Source organism: Passer domesticus, chromosome 5 (assembly GCF_036417665.1).
Source record: "Passer domesticus isolate bPasDom1 chromosome 5, bPasDom1.hap1, whole genome shotgun sequence".
NCBI lineage: Eukaryota > Metazoa > Chordata > Aves > Passeriformes > Passeridae > Passer > Passer domesticus.
The window spans coordinates 52,905,972-52,929,659 of record NC_087478.1 but is presented as its reverse complement, the minus strand read 5'-3'; the positions used below and the strand labels follow the sequence as shown (position 1 = coordinate 52,929,659).

The following is a 23,688-nucleotide window of genomic DNA, read 5'->3' as shown; positions in this document are numbered from 1 at the left end:
TGCCTTCTACGTAGTGTTATCAGTATAAGTGACCCTGTGATTCATTTTTACAGTGACTCATTCCATTTTGCAATGAAATGCCAGTCTTGACTCTCCAGCTTCAAGACCAGCCTCTCCCTCACAGCCCCAGATGTGGAAGGAACCACTCACCCATCACCATTCCAAAATATTGCTGTGTTGAAGTAAACCAAAGTACCTTAAAATTTGTTTGGAAAGGTAAGACCAGAAGTAAGGCGCTTCGTGTTATGTTCCATGGACAAGCTCAAGAGTTTAGGATGACCCAGATGACATCAGCATTGGGTCTGTGACTTCCAGTTTCCCCTTTCCTCTCAAAATCCATCCCCAGCTCCCTGACAGCAGAGAATACATGTTTGTACAGCCCCACCCTTCACCAGATGGACAGATTCAGCCCAGCATCACAGTCACTGCTAAAAAAAAAAAAAAATCACTGAAGCTAAAAAGCCAGCAAAACAACCTTTAGGTTTTTTTCTCTTGTCTGGCTTGTCTGTACAAGTCAGAGATGTTATTTCTCTACAAAGAACAAAATATTGTTATTATATTTCTCCTTTACCTGACACTCAAGAAATCTGTTAATCCCTGTCCATTGGTGGGGAAAGCTTTGTACTTTACCTCTCTGCAGTTCCAACCATTTATGCGTGGCTTTTTAAGGGAGCTGAAACCTTTTAAAAGACTTGGAATTGTTTATGCAAAGAAGGCTAAAGGCCTCAAGCCAGCTGACACTAGTCCTTCCACATGTTCTAAAGGTGGAAAACAGGTCAAGGAGGCAAGAAATGCTGTAGTTCTTACCTGGGAATCCCACCATCCTTTAAAACAGTCAGGAAAGAAACCCCTACTCTCCTTTGCCTTGCTATATTAATCAAAGGATCAGGGTCCTGTGGATTGTGCAGTCTGAGGAGAAAAAACTTTCCTGGTGAGAAGCAAATCTTCTCCTCTTCACTATTGGCCGAAACAAGACATTTAGTTTCACATTTAAACAGGATAAAATAATTCAGCCTACTTGTAGAGAAAAGCTCTACAAATAGTGCTGTGTCTAAATTATTAAAAGTGTAATTTTAAAAGGGTTCTGGTAAACTCTGATTTCTTTTTATCAGCAATATCCTGAATTTGCTTTTCTTTGTGCCAGTAGGACAAAATAACTCTTTAACCACCCAGGGCAATTTTAAGTGCAGACAATAAATATTTCATGCAAAATGCCTATTATCCCATGAAAATACAAAGTTTCAAAATAATAAATCAGTTTGAAGTACTTCTACAAAGGTCATGAATTTCCATTAGTGATTTCTATTACGCAAAAATTTGGTTGATTACTATCTCATTCCACTAGTCAGAGAAATTCAGGTGTGGTCAGAGAATTGCATCTACCAGATTGTCACACCCTGGAAGAGTGAAACATAAATGTTCTCTCCAGATCCTTCATATAGAATGAAAAAAAAAAAATAAAAAGCCACAGTATTATTTTCCTTATTATTTTCCTTCCATACTCTTGAGAATACTAAAGATGTACAAACACATTTCACTTCCTCATAACTTAATTTGCCAGGTGAATGGGGAGTGTTTAATTTTTTACAAACTCACTGGAGGTTTTTATTGAACAGGTCTATTTCTTGCCTCTGATCAAAAGGTTACTGCCCATGAATTTTAAGGAGAGCTGCTTTAATGCAGTATAAGCATAAAAAGCTTAATAATACAAAGGTAGGAGGGGAATTATCCAAAGTTCTTCTGTGATCCTTGATTTTAGTAACTTAAGGGAAGCCATACTACTGATGCTAACTAACAGCGTAAATTCTTAATGGCAAAGAGACAAAATAAAACCAACCCAAAAGTCACACAGAAAACCATTCTGAGCTCAAGACTGAGACACAGGACCTTCCCTTGCTCAGTTTCCAGTTACCATGAAAGTTTAGTCACATGCATTTGTTAATTCCATCCTTTCTGGATTTATATTGCTATGGCCAGCCTCCATCCCTCCTGCTTCCCTTTATTAGATAGGAAAAATATTATATATATTCCTGTTTTGTAACCTGCTCTGGGAAGTAGCTGCCCAAGCCAGCATCTCCCCCTCCATATTGCCTCTGGAATGTGCTGCATCTTGTAATTTATTTTGAGAACAAAAACTCCAATATGTTTTTATTTGCACTTCAGCATGGCTTTTCTGCTTTTACTGTTCTGCTTGGGTGTTTTTTGACTCTTGATACCTGATTAATTCCTAATCCCACTGTATGAAATTAAGGTGCAAGCCCCCAGTTTTCATCCCTGAGCTAAAAGGCTCAGAAGCTGAGTGCTGAATGCCCTGTTACGATGAAAGGAAAATTCTTAGTTGAAATTTAACATGTTTTTTCTCACAACCGTGGTGACCTAAGGGCATGTGCACAAACAGTTACCATGGATCAGCTGGCGGGCTGAAACTTATCCCGCCTTATTTTCCTAAAGTGGATGTTTGTAACTTCATACAGACATATTTGAAAGATTAAAGGAATTAAACTATGCTCTAAGTTTATCTTGTATGAGAAAACACCCATTTAAGCTAGACTGAAGCATTCATTTTAAACTAGACATCCAGCAGAGGCCACAAAGGTGATGAGGGTTCTGGAGCATCTCTGTGGGAGCTGGGCCTGATTAAGTGGGGGAGTCAGAAAGGGGATCTCATTAATGCATATAAATATCTCAAAGCAGGTGTCAAGAGGATGGTGCCAGAGTCTTTTCTGTGGTGCCCAGCAACAGGACAGGGAGCAATGGCCATAAACTAAAACAAGAAGCTTCACCACAACCCGAGGAAGATTTCTACAGGCTAAGGATGGCAGAGCACTGCAACGGGCTGCCCAGGGAGCCTGTGTGGACTCTCCCCCTCTGGAGACATTCCAAACCCACCTGGAAACATTCCTGTGTCACCTGCTCTTGGTGACCCTGCCTTGGCAGGGGGGTTGGACTGGATGATCTCCAGAGATCCCTTCCAATCCTACGGATTCTGAAATCTATGCAAGAGCAGGTCGGGTTGGGGTGGGGGGGGGGGGGTGGAGGGGTGATTAGATATTAGGACGAAGTTTTTCACCCAGAGGGTGGTGGGGTACTGAACAGGCTCCCCAGGGAAGCGACCACAACCCCAACCCTGCCGGAGCTCCAGGAGCGTTTGGACAACGCTCCAGGCACAGGCTGGGATTGCTGAAGCGGCGCCGTGCAGGGCCAGGAGCGGGACTCTGACGTTCCCCGTGCTTCCCCTCCTTGCCGGGACAGTCCGAGCCCCAAGGCTGGCCGTGCCCGGCCCCGTGTGACGCTGCTGGAGCGCTGGGAGCCCGCCCGGCCTGGGGCGGAGCGGGGCGGCCGCAGGTGCGGGGCGCGGCCGGGGGCGGCCCCAGAGGCGGGCGGGGGAGTCCCCGAGACACCCGGGCAGGGCCGCATTTAAGGAGCGGCGTCGGAGCGCGGCAGCCCGGTCACCGTGTCTGCAGCCGCCACCATGCCCGTCAAAGGAGGCACCAAGTGCATCAAGTACCTGCTCTTCGGCTTCAACTTCATCTTCTGGGTGAGGCGCCCCGGGCTGCGTCCCCCGCGGTGCCCGGCGGGGAGCCCGCGGGACGGCGACGGAGGGGAGGGGAAGCGCCGGGGGCCGCGTTTTGTTTGCTTTTCTGATGCGTAGTTTTGGCTGTTTTCTCCACTTGCTGCCCCCCGGAAGGAGAGGGGCGTGTGCCCGGGTGCTTGCCGCTTTATTTTTCACGTTTTTGGGGTTTTATCGTAAGGCGGGTTGAGGGCGCTGCCAGGCAGGGAGGGGGTGCTGGGCTTGTGGCTAGTCCGCCCCCACTGAGCGTCCCTCAGCACTTCACACAATCCTCGCCGTAAAACTCCGTGTGCAGGTCGGGCTCCCTGCGGGCTTTCCCGGTGCCGGGAATGTGCTCGTGGTGAGGCGGTTCCTCGCAAGCCTGCGGTTGTCGTGTGTGTGAACTCCTCGTGTTGATCGGAGCTGTGGCTTCCCTTCGGGTTTAATCTCTCGGAGCAGACCGGCACCCCTTGAGATCACGTCTCCGATGTGCTTCCTGGCCCCGCTACGCCTTGCTGGCCAGGCACCGTGAGAAAGCATGGCTGAGCCGAGTGGTTGGGGCTGTCTTCAGTCACTCGGGGCGTGGGCACCTGGATTTAGCGTTGGCTCCTACATGGAAAAGTAATACGGGAGCTGCTTGTGTGCCTGATGGATAGGAGCAAAGTGTATGGTTCAGAAAGCTGGGTTTTCTCTGGGCTGTTTGCCACGGTGGCGAAGTGCGTGTGTGGCTGTGATATGGGGAATAAAGTCGGAGCTGCGGGAAGAAGCCGAGTCTGGAGTCAGTCGCAGCACTGCCCGTGGGACGAGTGGAAGTTGCCGTGTTAATAGGTGAAGTGCTCGGGATGTCTCGATGTCGAAATGGGTTGCAGCAGAGTTGAGAATACACAGCTGGGCTGCAGTTGAGGGACGTTGTGCAGACCTTGACCCAGGAAAGCATATATTGCCACCCGGGACTCTCTGGACCATGAACAAGTCACATTTGCAGGGTTGGAGGTGATCAGAAGGAAGAGCCTAATAAAGCACTGCCTGGAACTTATAGTCAGTGAGGCTCTAAACCTCTTGTTAAAAGAGACTGGTGTACTCGTGTTTTGCCTTGTGCTTATTTTGTTTATTTCAAAGCTGCAGACTTTCTGCAGAGTATTTTATGGGACAAAAATTCTTGTGGCAACGGCATTGCCTCGAAGCTCTTAACCTGAGCTTCACCACCTTCTTGTCTGGGGATAGGCTGAGAATCGGGAGAGGGGTTTTATTTAGCTCGGGATGTACCTGTTGCTTGGGAGTGTCATGGTGATGCTTTACTCCTACCTTTAGGGGTGCTCGTGAATACAGAGTTGTACTGGTGACAGAGTGGATGGAAGAAGAGTGGTGCTGCTGCCCAGAGGAGCTGAGCGATGATGGTTTTTCAAGTTGGCTTCTTGAAAAGAGGCTGGCAGTATGCAGCTAGGATGTGGGAAGAAGAAAAGAAAGAAAAAATAATTAAAGGGAGATAAATAAATGCATCTTGGAGACCCCAGTAAGTGTGGGAGGCCCCAAGAGGCAGTGAAATGTAAGCAGCTTGGCTTAGCCAGAGATAAGTGTGTGTTTGACCAGCTGGAGTGATCCTTGGCTCATGGGGACCACCACATGTCATTGTGGCCTGCTGAAAATAGTTGGAGGGGCATTTAGGGGGTACAGTGTTAGCAAACCTTGTGTCCTCTATGGGGAAATAAAGTAGCTGTAATATCTTGGGTTATTCCACACTGAACAGCATAAAAAGAAAGGTGTTCTTGGTCTGCCAGCATTAAAAGGCAAGAACCACCCTAAGAAGAAAAAAGGCTTTAAAGTTTTTTTATGGCTTTGCAGATGTGAAAAGTCTATGGAAGTAATGGCAGTATGCTGACGAAACTTGTTGTGCCCAAGTGCAATTCTGTACCTCCTTTTTTTCAAAATAAGTTGCTTCAAAAGGATAGGTCAGGAATTTCAGTGGTCTGCAGCAAGCCTGCAGATGCTGTGGTTGCCACATTAGGTGGAATGTATTTGCTTCCACTGGAGGCTTGAACACAAGGGTAAGAGGAAGCAAAAAGGCTCAAACAGCTTGGTAAAGGAAGTTATTGAAATAAAAAAAGAAACTCTCAAAGTTGAAGCTGTATCCAAAGGAAGGAGATAAAGGTTCATAAATGCTGGTGAGCCTAATAAAATAACAATAACATTAGCCAAAGGAAAGCTATAGGAGTAATTTGCAAAAGCAAGCCCAAGTAACATACCCCTCTTCAGACACATGATGGAAAGGGGATTTCTCAGGGAGTCCTTCCAGGCAGTAATAGCTCCAGGTATAAAAATTTAGGGAGCCAGGACTTTGTTAAAAATCTTCCCCAGTAAAATAAAGTTCTATGCCATAACCTGTCTTTGACTCTGAATTCTGCACAGGCTTGAGCTGACCTCTTGATGCAAAGGAGGTGAAACAGAAGGAGCAGCAAATGTTTGATTAACAATTCTCCAAGGTCACAAAACACTTCAGAACTCTTAAGTGAGTTGTGATTCGGTAACTCCCTGCTCACCATCCCTTCTCTGTGCTGGAGGGCTGGAATGCAGCAAATTGGAAGCTGGGTTTTTGCTTTATGGTTGTCTGGGATAACCAGAGAGTAGCACATATGGAGTATCTGGATGAGCTTAGGAGAAGATTTTTTTAAAAGCTGGTGTAAATGTATAGGAGGGACATTGGCTACTGCAAGGGGAAGTCAGACTTCATGAAGCTGCTGCCTTGGAGCCTTTAAAAGCCTGAATGTTGGAGAAGGCAAGACCTGGGTGATGTTGGTTCACTTCTTCAATGTCTCCTGGAAGTCTCAGGCCTCTCGTGAAAACCGGGCAGTCCTGGAGTAAGGTCCTGGGAGTAAGATCCTGGCAAGAATGAGATGGCTGTTGGAGTGGAGGCAGGCCTGTGGTGAGGTGCAGCTCTGCTACTGAAGAAAGAAGCAGTGGTGCTGGTACAAACTCTGGTGGTCAGTATAGCCCCACCTCATCTGGAGGAGCACGGGGCACCCATCTGGGGCACATCATCTGGAGGATGGCTGGCACCCATCGTCCAGGGTGATGGAGGTGATGGCTGCCTGCTGACACAGCAGGGGGAGATTCTCACCAAAGGCAGGCATCAGGTAATTCCCATGGGAGGCACCAGCAGGAAGCTACCTGAAGATAGGAACTAAATGATTCAGCTGCTGCCATGGAGCAGTGAAGCCTTGGGAGAAAATAATCTATGATGGCTTTACAGAAGCACCAGGTGAGTGCTCAGTGTTGACAGAGCAAAACCAGCTTCAGAAATGGACAGAGAAGATGGAATATGGTGTGCGAAGCTCCCTAAATCCATGGCGTGCTGGTGTCCCACAGTGCTGCAAGTTGCTCTGGTCGTCTGCCTGTCTTGAGAGGATCACAGTGAAACTTGGTAATGTTTGGGAAAGAAAGAGGAGGGTTTCTGTCAACAGCAATTCTGTCTTCAGCATGGGAATGTGCTAGAGATCCTTAGAATCATGATTGTCCAGGTAGGGCCTGACTGTGTTGAAAGAGGCAGTGAGCAAGAGCTGTGGGATATTAAGCCAAGAATGAGGACATTTTCAGAAGAAAAGTATCACTGTGAGGACAGTGGTGATATTTTCTCCTCAGCAGATGTTGAGGAATAGGTTGGTCATGGGATACCTGGCTAATCACGGATTGAATTAGGTTGGAAAAGACCTTTAAGGTCATCTAGTCGAACCTGCTAACATGGAGTTCAGCAGCCTTTTGTTAATTTTTCTTCTCTCAAGGTGCTGTGTCTTGGCACAATCCTTAAGTGCTTGACATGTAGCCCAGGAGGTTGGTCCTGGGAAACACTACCTTCTGTTCTCTTAACCCTTCCTGAGGATCCTGTGCTTGATTGATCTGACAGCCTTTTTCCAGCTGGGAAGGCTGGGCACTAACACTGTATTCTCTGAAACTTTTACAGCTTCAGAGTTTGGCTTAAAATGTGCTTGTGGCCTAAGTGAAAGGAAGGGGACATCTTTGGATGTATGCACGAAGTCCAGTTAAGCATGGATCTGTAAGTTTTGGGATTCAGTCTCCTCTCTGAGGTGTAGAAATTAGGGATGGCTGTGTTTCCTCTTGGGATGGAGTGTTGCAGCAGGCACCAGGCTGCAGTTGTGCTGTCCTTGCTGGGGCTGGTGTTCTATCCCGTTTTGCTAACAGCTCTGCTATCTCGGCATGGCTAGTGCTGGCCCTGGCATCCCTGGCAGTCTGCTTTCTAGTGATACAAGTTTGAGGGCTGTTTTGCGGTGTGGGACTGAGGTGTCAAGCCTGATACAGAACTAAATTTTTTTCCACCAGGCTGGCTTGAGCTTGGCAAGAAGTCAATGGAAACAGCACATTTTGTTCCTTAAACCTCAGCAGTGGAGTGGTCATTGCAAAGTTGCCTTGGACCAGCCTTAGTGTGAGCAATGCTGGATTGCCTTGAGTTGTGTAATGAGTGACTGCCTTTAGCTGTGCTCCCTTAAACTCCCTGGGTTTGCTCAGGCTTGTTGGTCCTGGTGACGAAGTCTTTTCCTAGGAAAACTATGGGCTTCTGAGCAACTTGGATCACACCAGGCAAGTGCCTGCCTGTTCTCCCACTGGCTTCCTGCTGCTGAAACAAAAGCAAGGCCTTGCATTGGTAAACTTCAATGCTGGGTTTTCCCCTTGTGGATTTGTGGAGTATGAAGATATCTGCTGCTAATGTTTATGGTTTAATGTGTTTTAGGTAAGCAAGTGCTGTAGCAAAGAGGCAGAGTTCATGTTGAAGTTTTGAGCCATCATTTTCTTGCTCCTTTACACTATTGGGCAGCTCTCTTGTCCTGACTTCCCACTCTTCAGAGCTCTGTGTGTTTTATGAATAAATGCATTTGTGTGTTGTGGTGCCTGCCTAAAGTAAGATGAGCAGAATTAGGCCTGGAAAGCCCTTTTCCTTCTGTAGCATGAAGATAACTTGACTTTGTTCTGAGCCATAATCTCAGCTGCTTTTGTGCACCAAGAACAGCAATTCAGAGGGTCTTTTCTCCTCCAGCAGAGGACTTGCAGGCTGGGCAGGGAAATATGCATGTGTCTGTTAGTATGTATATATGCAGGTGCATATGAAGAACCCAGAAATTAGTTGCTTTTGTTTTCTGTAATAAACTGATGCAGTTGCTGGCTACAGTGTGAGAATCTAATGCTGCTTGGGCTCAGCTCAGTGTATATTGACTCCGGTAAATTCTGTGGAGTCAGGAATGGAGTTTGGAGTATGTTGCCTTGCGAAATCTGATGTGAAGCTACTTAGAGTTTCAGCAGTCCTGGATCCTATTTGCAATTCTAATTGCAAATATAGCAGACTGGCTTCTGAATAGGAACTTGTATGAAATGGGCACTAGTCTTCGCAGTGGTTCAGGAATTTTGTAATGCTGCTCCTACTGTACTGGAGCACCATTTTATTACAAAAAGTGCTGTGGCATTAACATAGGCCACAACATTCTTGAAACTAGCTAAGCAGAAAAAAATACTTGCTTTCCAATCCACTATTTTCCAAACTAGTTTGAAAATAGCTGCAGTTTCTTGTATAACTGCAAGCCCCCATAGCACGAGTGTTAGGGGAGCGGTTTCAAAACTCTGAAAACCTGTTCTGTTGTGGTTAACACTAATTCTGTAATTGAGGGTTTAGAGTGATGTTGAGCTTCACTTATAGTTACTGTTTATGGGTTTTTATTTATGGAGTACCAGCCAGTAAAAGGACAGAAACAGTTCATTACTACTCATAATGTTCTCAATTTCTTTCCCTGTGCTTTGCAACATTGTAGATCTGATCTTGGCTTTCTTAGTTCAGTCTAAAACAGTAAAGAAGTAAATTCTTATGGAGTCAGATTTTTAGCTAAAAGTTCAAGTGTTTATGAAGAGAAGATGATGACTTTTTGATGCCTTCTTGTCCCATCCTGGTGTTGTAAACCTATATATGTAACAGTAGTTTTGAGCCTGACATACCTTCTTACTTGAAGAGAAAAAAAAAGAAAGTGTTCTGTTAGATACCATATTTAGCTGACAACACTGAAAGTAGTATTTATTTTTGACTGGCTTCTTTATTTTCACATAATGACTTAACCTTCTGCTGGAGGTGATGCCATGAACTTGGTAGAAGTTGTATGTAAACTTGTCCCTAAAGATATCAAAATGGCAAGACCCACTTTTTTTTTTTTTTTTTTTTTTGTGCAAGGGCGTTTTTTTTTAACAGGCTTTGAGCCACTTATCAGGCATTCTTGAACTGTCTGATTTCTTCCCTATCCCTGCCTCCACCCTGTGGAAATGGAGAAGGGCTAGGGGAGGGTGTCTCCTTCCCATTCCTTCCCAAAGCTTTGTCTGCCAGGACAGACAAAGGACTGTCTGAGGACTTGGTAAGTGCTTGGACCTTGAGCTCCTTGAGAACTGATTCCGCCTATGGAAAGATAAGCTGCTCTAAGATGTCCGAGGCAAGTGGGGTGCTTGTCCCTTGTCAAGGTGATTGTCTCTTAACAAGGGAACAAGGTCAGAAGGGACTGACCAAAACGGTCCTTGCAAAATAGTGGTTAAATCCAAAATAAACTTCCCAGCTTTCCAAAATAGTGTCACACATTGTGCTGCTATGGGATGTGTTAACACAATTGGTGTTTTGGTGTTTTTTGTTTAAATCTCAGGGTTTTAATACGTATTTACGGCATTATCATTAAGGGTTTCCTGTGCAAGCCTTCTGCTGGGGGAGCCGTATCTGCAAAACCTCAGGTGTCGGAGCGGGGCAGAAATCCTGTGGGAATTGTTTGGTAGTGTTCAATGCTGAGGCACACTCCGAACTCGTGCTCAAGTTAGCCGGGGATGGTGAGGGGAGGAAGGCAGAGTGTTCTGTGTGGCGGCTGCCTCCAGGTTTTCTCATCTCAAGTGTATCCTGACTGGTTCAGGTCCTTTGTATCTTCTCACATGGGAGGCTGGGACACACTCTTAGATGTACCCAGAGGCCAAGCAAGGGGGACGCAGCAGAGCTGTGGGATGGGTGAGAGGAGGGAAGTCCTGCACAGGAGGCTCACGAGGGAACGCGCAGGGCTATGTAAGAAAGGAAGACAGACCAAAAAAAGCTGCTTTTCCTGTTGCAACAGGCAGAAAGCTGCAAGCGGGAGTGAGCTTTAGGGGCCAAGGGGGTGTGTTTGCATGTAATGAAAAAAAAAACAACCTGAGAAGCCTCCTCAGGGCTAAGAGAGGAGTGGCCAGGTAGTTTTATCATTGTTGCAGCCGTGCAGCTCCAAGCAGAGCAGGAATTAACTGGGAGTAGTGGTTAGGGAAAACAAGGAAGCCTGGTTTGCTGGAGTGGGAAGCCAGTAGTGTAATTGTGCCAGGACATGCTGTTACTGGAAAATCACTGCCACAAATTTCTCCAAAACAGCGAGTAAGCAGTATCCCTTTAACTTCACGTTTTGTCCGGATTGGAAAAAAACCCCAACCCTGAGCTCTTTTTGCTGTACTTGCCACTATAGAAACATAACTACTTACCTGTCTGATAAGCACACAAACCCACTCTCTTCTTTGTGTGTGTGAAGCCAGACAAAATGGACTACTTTCAGGAATACAGTGGTGTTCTTTTGCTGCTAAATTTGGCTTTCAGCACAGGATAGACCTACTTAGAAACGTACAGTATTGCTCAACTCCTGTGACAGAATAGGTCTGTTAGATGGGGAATCCCCTTGGATTACCAAACAAAAACCCAACAATGAGGTTATCTGGTGATTTGCTTCTGCGCAGCCGAGGTTGGGGGCCTTGCACCCCTTTCCCAGGAAGGAAGAACAGCTCCCAAACCCTCCCAGCACAGATCCCGTCTTGCTGGCATAGCGTGGGTGAGCAGGGAGGTGACAGTGCCTCAGCCTGTAGTGTGCCACACTGGCCACAGGTGCTGGCAAGTGCCAGTGGGGCTGTGCTTTTCTTTTCCTCAGAGGCTGGTGTTGCTGTGTCCTCGTTTCTCCCTTGTTTTGATGGAAACTTGAAGCTTCAGGTTTCTTGTCCTCTGCTTTAAAACTGCCTTTTTTAGTTCAGTGGTCAGTCTGGGTAGGAAGAGCACAAACTGAGAACATAAGTCTGCTTTCCTTAAGAAATGGAGACAGAAAGTCTCTTATTCTTGCATGAAGGAGCTGCATTTTATTTCTAATCCACCATGCAGAGAATTACCACTCTGTTTAATTCTACCACTTTTTTTAATGCTGTGCAGCAGTCCACTGGCACAAAGTGTTATCACTGTTCTGTGATCTGTGTCTCTTGTCTCCCTGGCACCTTCTTAATCTTTCCCACAGAGTGACTGCTTTTCCAAGGAGAAAACATGCCATATACCTCTGTGGTGGTGGGGAAGAGTTAAATTTGTGTTTTGAAAGGAGCTATATAGTAGGTGCATGGTGTCTGCCCAATGTGAACAGACCAGTTTGTTTCTGGAGGGCATTAACTGAGCCTTCTCCTTTGCTTGGAATTTAAAGATTATGTGCATGGTTACAGTATGGCTTAAGAGTTTCTTTAGTTTTACAGTCCTTTTCTGCGCTCTGCTCCAATTGCAGAGCTCTCTACTCAAGCACTGGAGCTTGTCAAGCTGTAAATAAATTTGGTAGGTGAGATGAGCTGGGTGTTCAGGCTTGTGGCTTCACAATTTGTGAGTTTCTGGCAAAACCAGCAGAGGCTCTAGGCGTCTTCTAATGATGGGGATCTGAATCAGCTATAAATGACGACTGCTCCACAACCAGGAAAAGGAGCCTCAAGCAGAGTGTTATTAAACACTGGGTGACTTAACAGCGGTTTCAAAGCAGAGTTTTTTCCATCACTAAGCCTTTCTGATGTTTGAACAGGGGCAATGAGGTGAGATGAGGTGGCAAAGACTTTTTGAAGTGATGCTGCAGCCAGGAGAGCAGGTAGAGCAGCAACCCTTCTCTCTGTCAGCTCCCTTTTGTGCCTCTCCCTCCCCTCGGGGTGCAGCTGTGGCACAAGAAATTGAAATAATGATGCTGTTGTGTCATTCTGTATCGTACCAAGGTGCTCCAGCATAACTTAATCATATTGTCAGGGTAGCCCTAGCAAGGCAAGCAGGAGGTGTGTGCAGGTGTGCCTTGAGAGTAAGCACCAGAAACGCCAACAAGGCCTTTTGCTTAGGTCTGGAATCCTCCAGGTGGGTTTGGCTCTTTGGGTTGTGTGTCACTTGATCTGTTTTCCCAGCTACAGCCCTGCAGCTCCTCTTGGAGGCAGGTCTGGCACTCGGGTTCCTGCCATACAGGAAAAGCTGGTTTAGGAAAGCTGGGCTGTGAGCAGGAGCTCTTTCACAGCAGGGAGAAGGGGCTCACAGACTCCTACCTCTCAGGTAGGCTTGGTGTGGAAGGTTTGGTTGTATCCTTGGGTGCTCACCAATGGAATGCTGCCCATATTCCTGCTAAAAATTGCCATTATTAAACAATTCCCAGTTTCTTAGAGTTAAATCAGGAATGTCTTTTCTTTCTGCAAGGACCTTCTTATCAGAGGTCAGGCCTTGTTGGGATTTTATTTTTGCTTTTCATGTGTGCTTTGCCTGGCCAAAGCACCAGACTTCATAAGCTTATTGCTCAATCTTAAGTTTAAATTTTTTATATCTGCTGCAGTGTTTGAGATTTCTGTCCTCATCTCACTTTTGTAGAGCTTTTTTTAATAGTTAAATGGTCTTCAAAGGAAGAGCTGAGAAGCACACTCTATCTTTATACTTTGTCCTGGTTTCTTCATGTTTTTACATGCGAGAACACCCCCCCCTTTTTTTTTTTTTTAAAGGAGGATTCAGTCTCTTCAAAGCAAACTGTTGCCATTGGCCTTACCAGAGTGCAATTCCCTCTTTCTTGCAACACTTCCTGTGGCTTCCACCAGATGTTTCATCCATAGGCTAATTTATACATAGTGACTTGCTGCACACACAGGCACCAATGTTAAGATGACCCTGGAAGCATGCAGGCAGAGATAATGAAATAAAACTAAATATTACCTAAAACTTGATTGTATTGCTCCAGATCAGCAACATTCTATTGCTGCAGCTGGTATTTTCTTATTCCTGTCAGTGTGGTCACTTAATGGGTTGGTTTTATCTTGTTTGGCAAGAACAGCACTCTGCTTGAACTCCCTTCCATGGTACACTGAACTCTCAGCAGTCTGCTTAATATACTAAAACTTCCAGCTGGCCTTACAAGGCACTTTTCCTTGTGATACACTTGCTCTTCAGTATGAAGCTTTAAGGTCACGAAGCCATGCAATGTCTGCATCCACCCAGAATAAAACAATGTGTGTAAGGATCAGTGGCAATACTGACACTTGGCTAAACTGTGGATATTTTCAGAAACAATCAAGAATAGCATTGTTCTCCTGTAGCATTGGAGTTTATATTATGTAAATGCCTCTGTCAACAAGGTGCCTCATGTCTGGGACTTTGTTCATGTGTTGATATCCCCATCCTTTTATGCTTGTCCTTTGTCACCACCTCTTTAAATAAAAGCTGTATCCTGTGTTTGTTTCTGATTTTGTTATTAATGCAAATTAATTAGTTGGTATCATTTAACAAGCCTTCCTTATTCTTCCAGCTTGCAGGGACAGCAGTGCTTGCAGTTGGACTATGGCTTCACTTTGATTCGCAGACCAAAAGTGTCTTTGAACTGGAACCGGACACAAAGTTTTACACAGGTAAGCTGGGGGATCACGCAGGAGATAGGTCACACTTTTGTGCCATGATTTCCAGGCTGCTCAGAAACCTGAGCCTTTCTTAAAGGGTAAAAAGGCAAAACAGCCCTAAACAGCCAAAGAGCAGCTTCCCCTGGCTGGTGTTAGGGGCAGCTTCCCCTGTGAGCTCTTGTGCAGACAGCAGTGCTGCCATGTGAGTGGTTTCTTGGCTCTTCAGCCTTTTTCCCACAGTAGTTTGTCTCTGTTGCTCTCAGTAAACATTTTGTAATCCCAGGGGCTCCTGGAAGACACAGAGGATGTTTCTTCCTGCTGTTTATCACCATATGCGTCAGCAAAGTTTCACGCTAAACTAATTGAGTAATTAATATTTTTTCTCCAGAGTGACCAACCTGAGCTTACCCAAAACACAACTCTGTTGCCTCATCTTTCAGAAGGAGCACGTGCACTGTTGTCTAACTCTTAAAGCCCCACATCTCCTAATTCATCCTGAACTGAATGGGAAGAATGCACAAATATCTTGGTACATATGAGAATTATTCCAGCCAGCATGGATCAATGTAGCTTTAGCTAGACCATGGGGAAGGTGTTTGTAAGGTTATTAGGGGAAATGCACATTTTTAGTTTAATGTCACAGGAATTCCTAAATTAACTGGATTTTATCTGAACTTTGATCTCTACAGTCACTTTTAAGGTTGGGCAGGGGAACACATGTAATTTGGTTATTGCCACCTGTAGATGCTCAGACCCTTGGAGCACCTCTGCTATGAGGAAAGGCTGAGGGAATTGGGTTTGGTCAGCCTGGGGAACAGAAGGCTGTGGGGTGACCCAACTGTGGCCTTCCAGTACCTGAAGGGAGCCCACAGGAAAGATGGAAAGAGACTCTTGACAAGAGCCTGGAGTGACAGGGCAAGTGGGAATGGCTTCACACTGGTTTAGATTGGATATCAGGAAGGAATTCTTCCCTGTGGGGGTGCTGAGGCCCTGGCACAGGTTGCCCAGAGAAGCTGTGGCTGCCCCATCCCTGGAAGTGCCCGTGGCAGGGGAATGGAATTAGACAGTCTTTAATTAGGCACTTATTAAAGTCTTTAAAGGATAGCTTCATCTTTCTCTGGCCAAAAAACTGGCTCCTGTCCTTGGTTACTCAGCTGTGACAGCTCCCAGGCTGGTGTCTGTAGGGTCACTTGCAAGGAGGTGCAACTTCTGTTGCAGCCTCTTAGTCCTAGGGTGACCTGTGCCTGCAGGGAATACTGTTAGGAATGGTGTAGAGGCCATAGTTAGGAATAGTGAGATGCTCGTGGGACTTCACAAAGAAGCTGCAGGTATGCAGACAGGTTATCTGTGAGAAAATTTGTGGTTTACACTTGATATGATGGCATCTTAGCAAACTGGGTGGTTCTTGGAGCTGCCAGGAAGATTCCCAGATGCTTCTAAGTGGATCTCAGAAAAAGAACAGAAATCTAAACTTGGCTGAATATTGAGCTGAATATTTAACAAGTCTTATTTTGGGTAGTCTAAAACAACTCTTTCACTTCCTAAAACATAAAATGTTTATGGTGTGATGCTTAAGCTATTGGCTGGATGCAGCCCATGGAACCTGCTTGAAATCTCTGTAGGTTCAACTGAGTTTTAAAAAGAAGCTCAGTAGGAATTTCTGCTTTAACATAATTTTCTGGGAGTAATTACTGACTGCAGTAAGTTACAAAGCAAATTACCTCAAAGGCTTCCTGTACAACTTAATCTGGAATAAGTGGTACTGATGGACTCTTCTCCTTCGTTTTCAAAATGGAAAAATGTTAAACTGAGGTTAAAAAGTCCATATTGGAATTTCTTCCTGATAAGAAATGTCAGGCTTAATCCCTTACAAATGCTGCATCAGTGAGCTGTTTATTTTGGCAGCTAATCTTACTGGTTTGCATCTAGAATACATAATCTTCAAAAGCTTACATCTAGCTCCCTTTAATTAGTATTGAACTGTTTTTATGTCCCTATTGATAGAAGTGTCCTGCTTGTTCCATGTGCTTTGTGCTGATTCTTTGATGCTTCAGCACCACTGTAATACCCTTTACCATCCTTTGGGAGTTTTCTTGCTCACCGTGTCTTGCTGCTGTCTCCATCACAGCTATGATGATTAGGCTGGTTGTTCCCAAGTTCAGGAGCCAGAGGATTTGATGTAAATGGAGCCTTTTACCTCAGAAATGTTTGCTCTTTCTGCAGCATACTCACTACCTTATTCTGGGCAGAATCGTTTACAAGCTCTGACACTTTTTATAACCTGAAGAAGCATCTGCTTCAAGACTTTGTGGTTGTTGATAAATCTCTATTCCAGTTGTCTCTAATTCCAGTCGTCTCTGTCTTCACCTGAGGAGAAGCTGATAACCCTTGGCTCTGAGCCTGTTGTATAGAGTGTCTTACAGGTTGTCTTAGATGGCTTTATCTTGCCCATTTTCTAAAGCTTGTGAAACTGCAGTAAGGGTACACATTGTGTCAAAATGAAGATTTTAGATATCAATTTTTCAGATGCATTTGCTTTTAAAATTAGGCACAACCCCCTTTTTTTTATTCCTTGAAACACCTTGGTAAAGAAACTTAAACCTTGGCAAAAGCTATCAATGCTATTTGTGGAGCAACTAACTTCATACCTTGCTGCTGAGGCCTCAGTGACCTGCATACCTTTGTTTTCCTCCTCCCTAGGTGTTTACATCCTTATTGGAGCTGGTGCCCTTATGATGCTGGTTGGTTTCTTGGGATGCTGTGGTGCATCACAGGAATCTCAGTGTATGCTTGGCCTGGTAAGTGCTCAGGGTAATGCTTAAATTTTTGAGCAGTGTGATGAGAAAGGAAGGAAAATATTACTGTGTAATTCAAGGGCAGCAGATTGTGGACCCTGAATAATCAGAGTATTTAAACTCATGGCCACCTACATAATGCTAAAGTGTTAAATAATAGTTCTCATTTCTGGCCTGAAATCCAGATGCTCCTGCTGCATTTGAACAGAGAATGGTATCAAGAGGCTGGATGTGTCTGACATACACTGAAGTGTCAAGGCTGGGAGTATTGTGAACACAGAACTAAAATATTGATAACAGCAGTGCTATCGTTGCTAGACAGCTCATCCTGGACTCTGAAGGTGGTGCAGTCTTTAATCTCTGAGACCAGAACTGTGGTATTTGGTGCTTGAAACAACAAGACTCTACTGTTCATAATCACAGGATGAGCTCTTCTAGTTGACAACAAGCCAATTACTGGAGAGCAACATCGTTGTTTTCAGATGAGGGGGGGAGGCAGTAGACCTTACTGCGTTCATGCACATCTATACACTTGCAAAACTACTCATCCAAATAACCAGAAGACTTAGTTAATAAAAGTCAACTACTGTATGTAAAGGCTGATCTCTCCTGGGCATTTAGGTCCTATCCAGCTAGCTCTGGACCCTTGGCCCCTTGCAGCCTTTACAAGGACTGGAGGCGCTCTTCTCCTTGGGACCGAAGTCCTACTTTATTCCTTGATAGGAGTCACCTCAGGATCCAGGCAATGTCCCAGGAGGAAAAGAGACTTGGGGGTCTCCTCCTGAGAGATTTTAACCTCAGAGGAAGGAGCCAGAGCCAATGGGATACAAATGAGGAAGGGGTGAGGGGAGGAGTAAAACGGGGACAAACCATTACAGCTGGGGCTTAAGGTGGGGGGAATGGGACAAACCATGTTATCAGTGCAAATTACCAAACACCCAGTGCAAAAACAACAACTAGGTAAACTATTTAGTGCAATACAACAACTATAGCCACTGAAAAAACAATTCCCCTTCTGTGTCACAGAAGAACTTAAATTCAAATATTTGTTGCAAAATTATACTCTAGCCCTTTCTAATTCTGAGTATCTCTTTAAAGTGCTCCTAAATGATAGTGGTGTTTTGGATCCGGTAATCAGTGAGAGACAAAACACTTTCATTTGTATCTTATGGGATATACAACAAAATGACCATTAGCTCTCTGGGAGTTGGTAGCAAGCCTAGGAATTAAGTAATGACTCCTAAAGCAACAGGAGTGACAAACCAGAATAAAGAATTGGTGCCAGCTGTTGTGATGTGTCTGAATGACTTATACAGCTTCAAAGCTGGAGTTAACAGATGATTTGCTTTAATTAACTCTGATGAAAAAGCAGGTCTGGTGCTTGGAGAGCACTGCCAGACTTTCTGACGCTTCTGGAAAGAAGCGCTGACCCTTTTTCCTGGTGTTACCAATGTCTCTGACCTCCAACTGCAACCTGGTTGAGTGACAGCTCCCACAAGTCTGGATGAACTTGCAGTCTACATGTGTGATGCTGGTTTGTGGTGCTCTGGCCTTCATGAATATTATGGTCTTTCTTTTCTAGTTCTTCTTCTTCCTTTTCGTGATTTTTGCCCTTGAAATTGCTGCTGGGATCTGGGGATTTTCAAATAAAGAAAAGGTAAGTTGCTCTTAAAAGTTGGGAGTGGTGGGATGCTGGAAGAGGTTTCCCAGAGAATCTGTGGATGCTCCATCCCTGGCAGTGTTCAAGGCCGGGTTGGATTGGGCTCTGAGCAGCCTGGTCTAGTGGAAGGTGTCCCTGCCCATGGCAGAGGTGCAGGACTTAGGTGATCTTGAAATCTTCCAAAACAACACAAAAAATCTAACTGTAGTATTTAAACACAAGACTGTGGGAAGCCAGAGGAAGAGGCTGGGAAGCCAGAGTCCAAGAGGCTGTTCCATGCTAGAGGTGCCCTCTGGAGAGTACCTGACTGAGCTGTGAGGTGAAGCAGCCTGGCTGGGAGGCTTTACTGTTTCCAGAGAGGAGCTGGGTCAGCTGACAGCTGAGTGTATCTTCATCTGAAGCATTATTGATACGGCTTGTTCCTCCCAACCTGTCAAGATTCTGTCTTGTTTCAAAATCCCATGTTTAGTGACCAGGGTTGCTTTTCTGCTCACATTGTATTATACAATGGGGAAATACAGAAACCTCAATTTCTATACAGTACAGTAGAATAGGGAATATTTTTGTGCAGCCAGTGGGCAAAGAGTTGCTTCTCTCACTCCTCTTAGAAGGTCAGAGGTTTGCAAGGGGAAACAGTCTTTACCTCTTTAGGTGTGGTTGTTAAAGTCAGTGTACAGTTATTTCTCACCTGAAACTGGTGAGCCTTCTGTCCACCCTCTCTTTGTACATGGCAAAAGAATGGGTGTTGTAGGCTGCAGGAGTTTTGATGACTGACTTTCTGAAAGCAAGTTTTTCATAATTAATACAAGGTATGACATTAACACACCATTATTACACAAATCTTTGCTTTTCCTTAGATTATTGATGAGTTAAAGGAGTTCTACATGGACACCTACAGAAAGAGAACTCAGACAAGTGCCAGAGACACCCTGAAAGCATTTCAGTTTGCTGTAAGTATATGGTTCTGCTTAACCTAGACAGTAATGCAGCTGTTCCTCACACTGTTCTTCATGCCACCTAGTCCCCTGTACAAATTTTTTACTAGTTAGAAGAAACCAAAGATTGCAGAGATGCATTTGTGTGGTATAAATGAATTCAGAATGTCTTTTTTTGTCCCTCTGAAGTGTCTAGAACTAGGTGGTGGTTGTGAGGGGTTCAGCCTTGTGTCTGTAAGGAGCGCAGGCTGTTGCCAAAATGATTTTGTGTGTGCTTAAAGAGATCTAGCTCTTCCTTTCAGAACCTTGTCCTTTAATTTAAGGCTTGTTAAAATTGGGTTTATAGCAGTCATGTGACAGGACTTGATCTGTAATAAAAACTAATGTAAATTATTTCCCTTTTTTTTAACAGATTGCTGAACAAAAATAAGGATTGTTTAACCTGGGTCTTTGTGTCTTCTGTTGTAGCTAAACTGCTGTGGCCTTACTGGAGCTGTGGAGCAGCTTTACATGGACACCTGTCCAGCAAAGACACTGTCTGAGTCATTCTCTATCAAGGTAAAGCTTGACGTGATTCACCATCAGCTCTGCCCAGTGGGTAGAGTGAGAAACACAGTAGAGGAAACCCTCCCAGTCTGTGGGAAATGCCCATGTCACACTGGTGTGGCAGTCTGTGTCTGTGATCAGGCTGCTTATGGAAAACAAACCCACTGTTATCATGGAAAGAACAAGCAGGAAGTCTGACCTTGCTCAGGAAATGTGCAGTCTGTGTGTCACAGACTCACTGCTGCGGTGGGCAGTGGAAGAGCAAAAGTTTGCCTAAAAAAGCCCCTCACAGTGCCTTGAGAGCTCTATTCTCCTCAGTCCATCTTCTTGGTGCTTGCTCGGAGCTGTCAGCTCCCTCCTGGTTAGGGAGAAGTAGAGTTTGGGGTGGGAGCAAGTCTAAAGCTTCAGCAAGGACAGGGAGCGGGGTAAGGTATTGGTAGCCTGCTCAGGTGAGTTGGTGACTGTGAAGGCAATTCTGTGAATCAGGTTTCCCTGTTGGAGTATTGCTGCAGAGGTGCCTGTATACCGCAAATAACAGGAGAAAACAGCTTTTGTAGTTTTGAACCACCCCTCTTCCTCTTTTCCTTACAAACATTCTGTGCTCTTGCTTTATGCTCCAGGACAGTTTGTATGAGTCCTTCTATGGTTCTTACCATGCAGGAATTCTGACTTGGGTTTTTTCAATTTCATTGACAATTCACATATCTGCCCAAATGAGACTGTATCTTTAGTCCTGTCCATGCAGTCTGAGTTGGAGTGTGTGCGAGTAGCTGAGACTGCACACAGGTTTTGTTTCTTTTTATTCTGCTGTGTGTTTTAGCTTTATCTGTTGACTTCATCTTGTGATGCCCATTCCCAATTGTAGAAAAACAGTGGATAGATTACAAGATCAAAGAAATGTAGTTGAGTGTACCTCTAAGAATCAGTGCTGTGTTGGTATTCTGATTGAACTGGCTCATTCTTACCAGTATATCCCTTTAATCTCAGATACAGTCTTTCTTTCCAGACTGGATAAGGAACAACAGAAAAAGGCAGCTTTCAGCAGCTCGCTGATGTTTCCTGCTGAAACAAGCAGGACAGAAGCTGGGATGAGACTTTGACCAGCTACCAGTCTCTCAAAGATTTATACCTCTGTAAAAGTGCCTTGTTCTTTTTATTGGCCAGCATGTATGTGTCTGTTCTGGGAAAAGGACTATACTTTTTTTTTTTTTTTTTTTAGTTGCAAGGGTAATTCTTTGTCCAGGGAGCATTAAACTGGCCCCTCTATGAATCTGCCCCTGGCATGGATCCTAGCCTAGGTGTCTTGCTGTTCCCACGCACTGTGGGTTCATGAGGTGTCTGCAAAATTACTGTAGTAATTGGCAATATCAAGAGTGGCTTTAAATCTGTTTTGATAAGGGATGATCATCATCTGAAGTGTTGACAGCCAGATTGAGAGGGGAATCCTGCTGTAGTCAAGGTGCTGTTAACAAGCCTGAGGTACTTGAAGAGTAGATTTAAACTTCTCCACCAGCTGTTGTGTAGGACCATCCCTGGCTGTCTTTAAGGATGTGACAGTAAAGGCCAGGTCAAAGCAGCTTTTAAAAGATGAGTCTTTAAATGAACCTTGTGTGCGTAAAACACTTATGAACCATCTGTTCCATTTCAGTCCTGCCCTGATGCCATTGATGATGTCTTCAAATCCAAATTCAACGTCATTGGAGCAGTTGGCCTTGGCATTGCTGTAATGATGGTGAGTTTCCAGATTATTTAGAGGGTGGTCAGAGGATACACAAAGCAGAAGTTTTGTAGAGCAGTGCCTGGCCCTGCAGCTCAGAAGGCCGCTCCACTGAGGACAAGTCCCAGCAGGATCAGGGTGTGTGCTGCAGGGCCCTGAGGCAGTGCAGATGCTAGGATGTCTCAGGCTTTCCTGCTTCTGTTTTGGATTAGGATCTGCCTCCTTGCACTTTCAGCAGTGGTGAAACCATATCAGCAATGTGTGTAGATATGGAGTGAAGATGTATTGGTCATGTTGCTGGCCCACATCTTAATCCTAATATCTGTTGGGGATCCTTTGTCTCTTTCCTTCATAACAATTACAGGCTCTGGTGGGGGGTGAAATAACAGGGCTGCTAAAAAAAACTTGCACTTGTGTTTGACCTCTCTGGAGAAAAGCACATGCTGGGATGATCAAAGCTTTCTTGGGAGATACAGCAGTGGTTTATAGCTGCTGGTGCTGTGCCAGGGCCAGAAGTTGGACTTGAAGATCCTTGTGGGTCCCTTCCAACTTGACATATTCTGTGATTTATTTTCAAGTACTGAGGTGAATGGGATTCCTGGGAATGAACTTTGGGGATTGGGGGTGGGGAATGGCAGAGTGAAGTGTAAGAATACAGAATAAATGTGACCTCTGGGCTGTGAAGAGCAGCTTGTCCTTATGCTGATGAAGGCACATGTTTGCTTTCCTGATTTCTAATCTGTTTGCTTTCTTTCCAGATTGTTGGCATGATATTCAGTATGGTTCTGTGCTGTGCCATCCGCAGGGAAAGAGAGATGGTCTAAGAGCTGTAAACCCAAGATTCCTGCACTATAAAAATCTTCACCATTAACTTTCGCGTTCTGAGAGCATTTCTAAAACCTTATATATTTGTTACCTTTTTAATGCTTTATTTGGTACTGATGTAGGTTTGCTTTTTATGTTACAGGTTAAAATGATAAAGGTTTATCTGATTCAAGACAAACATTGTACATAAAATATCTGACTTTATTGTAACTTGCATAATTTGGATGTAATTTATGTTGGACACAATTTGATACTTAATAAAGAGTAAGATGTATTGTTTGTGGGGGAGAGGAGATGTTGCTATGTTGATTAATCCCACTGTTTGATGCATAGCAAGGAGCTGAAGTTGTAGAACATGTTCAGTGTTTTTGAGATAATGCAGGAAAGCACTCCTATGCCAACGCTCCATGTTGGAAGGGAATGAGAGATGCTGTCAGAGCATGTCAGGGAAGGTGTGGTCATTCCTCTTTCCTTGGTGTGTGTGAATGAAAGCAGGTCTTAAATACATTCCTAAAATGTCACTGCTGTAACACTTTTACTGTCACCTCCCTGGAGGGTGGAGAAGGCTGGCTGTCACACAGGTGATGTGCAGGCAGTGATAGCTCAATGCAGCCAGACTGGACTCTGTCTTGGGGCCAGCTGGGCTTCCTGACATCAGCCTGTCTGCTGCCACAACTGTGCCGTGGCATGGCCTTGGGCCCTTGGCAGGGCACATTGCCTGGCGAATGCTCAGGATTATTTTGCTGGCTGGCTTTTGGCTTTGTTTCCCTAAAGCCAGTGAGGTGCAGTCTCAAGGGCTTACAACAAGTGTGCCAAATCTCAGGTTTCCAAGTGGAATAAACCAAAGTTGCATGAGCAGTTTAGTGTCCAGCTCTGCAGTTGCAGAGTTGAGGCTGTCCTGTTTCAGTTTAAATATGGGTATGGGAGGGAGCAGAGACACCAGTGTGGAACTCTTAGCCTAAAGAATTACCAAGTTGTCC

General features: G+C 44.9%; 1 protein-coding gene and 1 long non-coding RNA gene across 3 annotated transcripts; both read left to right on the top strand.

The window, feature by feature from the left end:
* The first annotated feature begins 2,980 nt into the window (after nucleotides 1-2,980).
* CD9 (CD9 molecule) lies at nucleotides 2,981-22,996 on the top strand. Of its 2 annotated transcripts, none has more exons than XM_064420507.1 (8): nucleotides 2,981-3,007; nucleotides 14,143-14,242; nucleotides 16,931-17,028; nucleotides 18,608-18,682; nucleotides 19,543-19,635; nucleotides 20,089-20,178; nucleotides 21,815-21,898; nucleotides 22,642-22,996. In XM_064420507.1, exons 1-8 carry the CDS (start codon nucleotides 2,996-2,998, stop codon nucleotides 22,705-22,707), a joined length of 618 nt encoding a protein of 205 aa, XP_064276577.1. In that variant the 5' UTR covers nucleotides 2,981-2,995; the 3' UTR covers nucleotides 22,708-22,996. The 2 variants fall into 2 exon arrangements, with proteins under 2 accessions (XP_064276577.1, XP_064276576.1); XM_064420506.1 differs by lacking the exon at nucleotides 2,981-3,007 and adding an exon at nucleotides 3,380-3,538.
* Nucleotides 3,580-9,757, top strand: LOC135300744 (uncharacterized). Its single transcript, XR_010362508.1, has 3 exons — nucleotides 3,580-3,707; nucleotides 7,506-7,598; nucleotides 7,883-9,757. It is a non-coding gene; the product is annotated as an uncharacterized LOC135300744 (long non-coding RNA).
* Nucleotides 22,997-23,688: the final 692 nt, after the last annotated feature.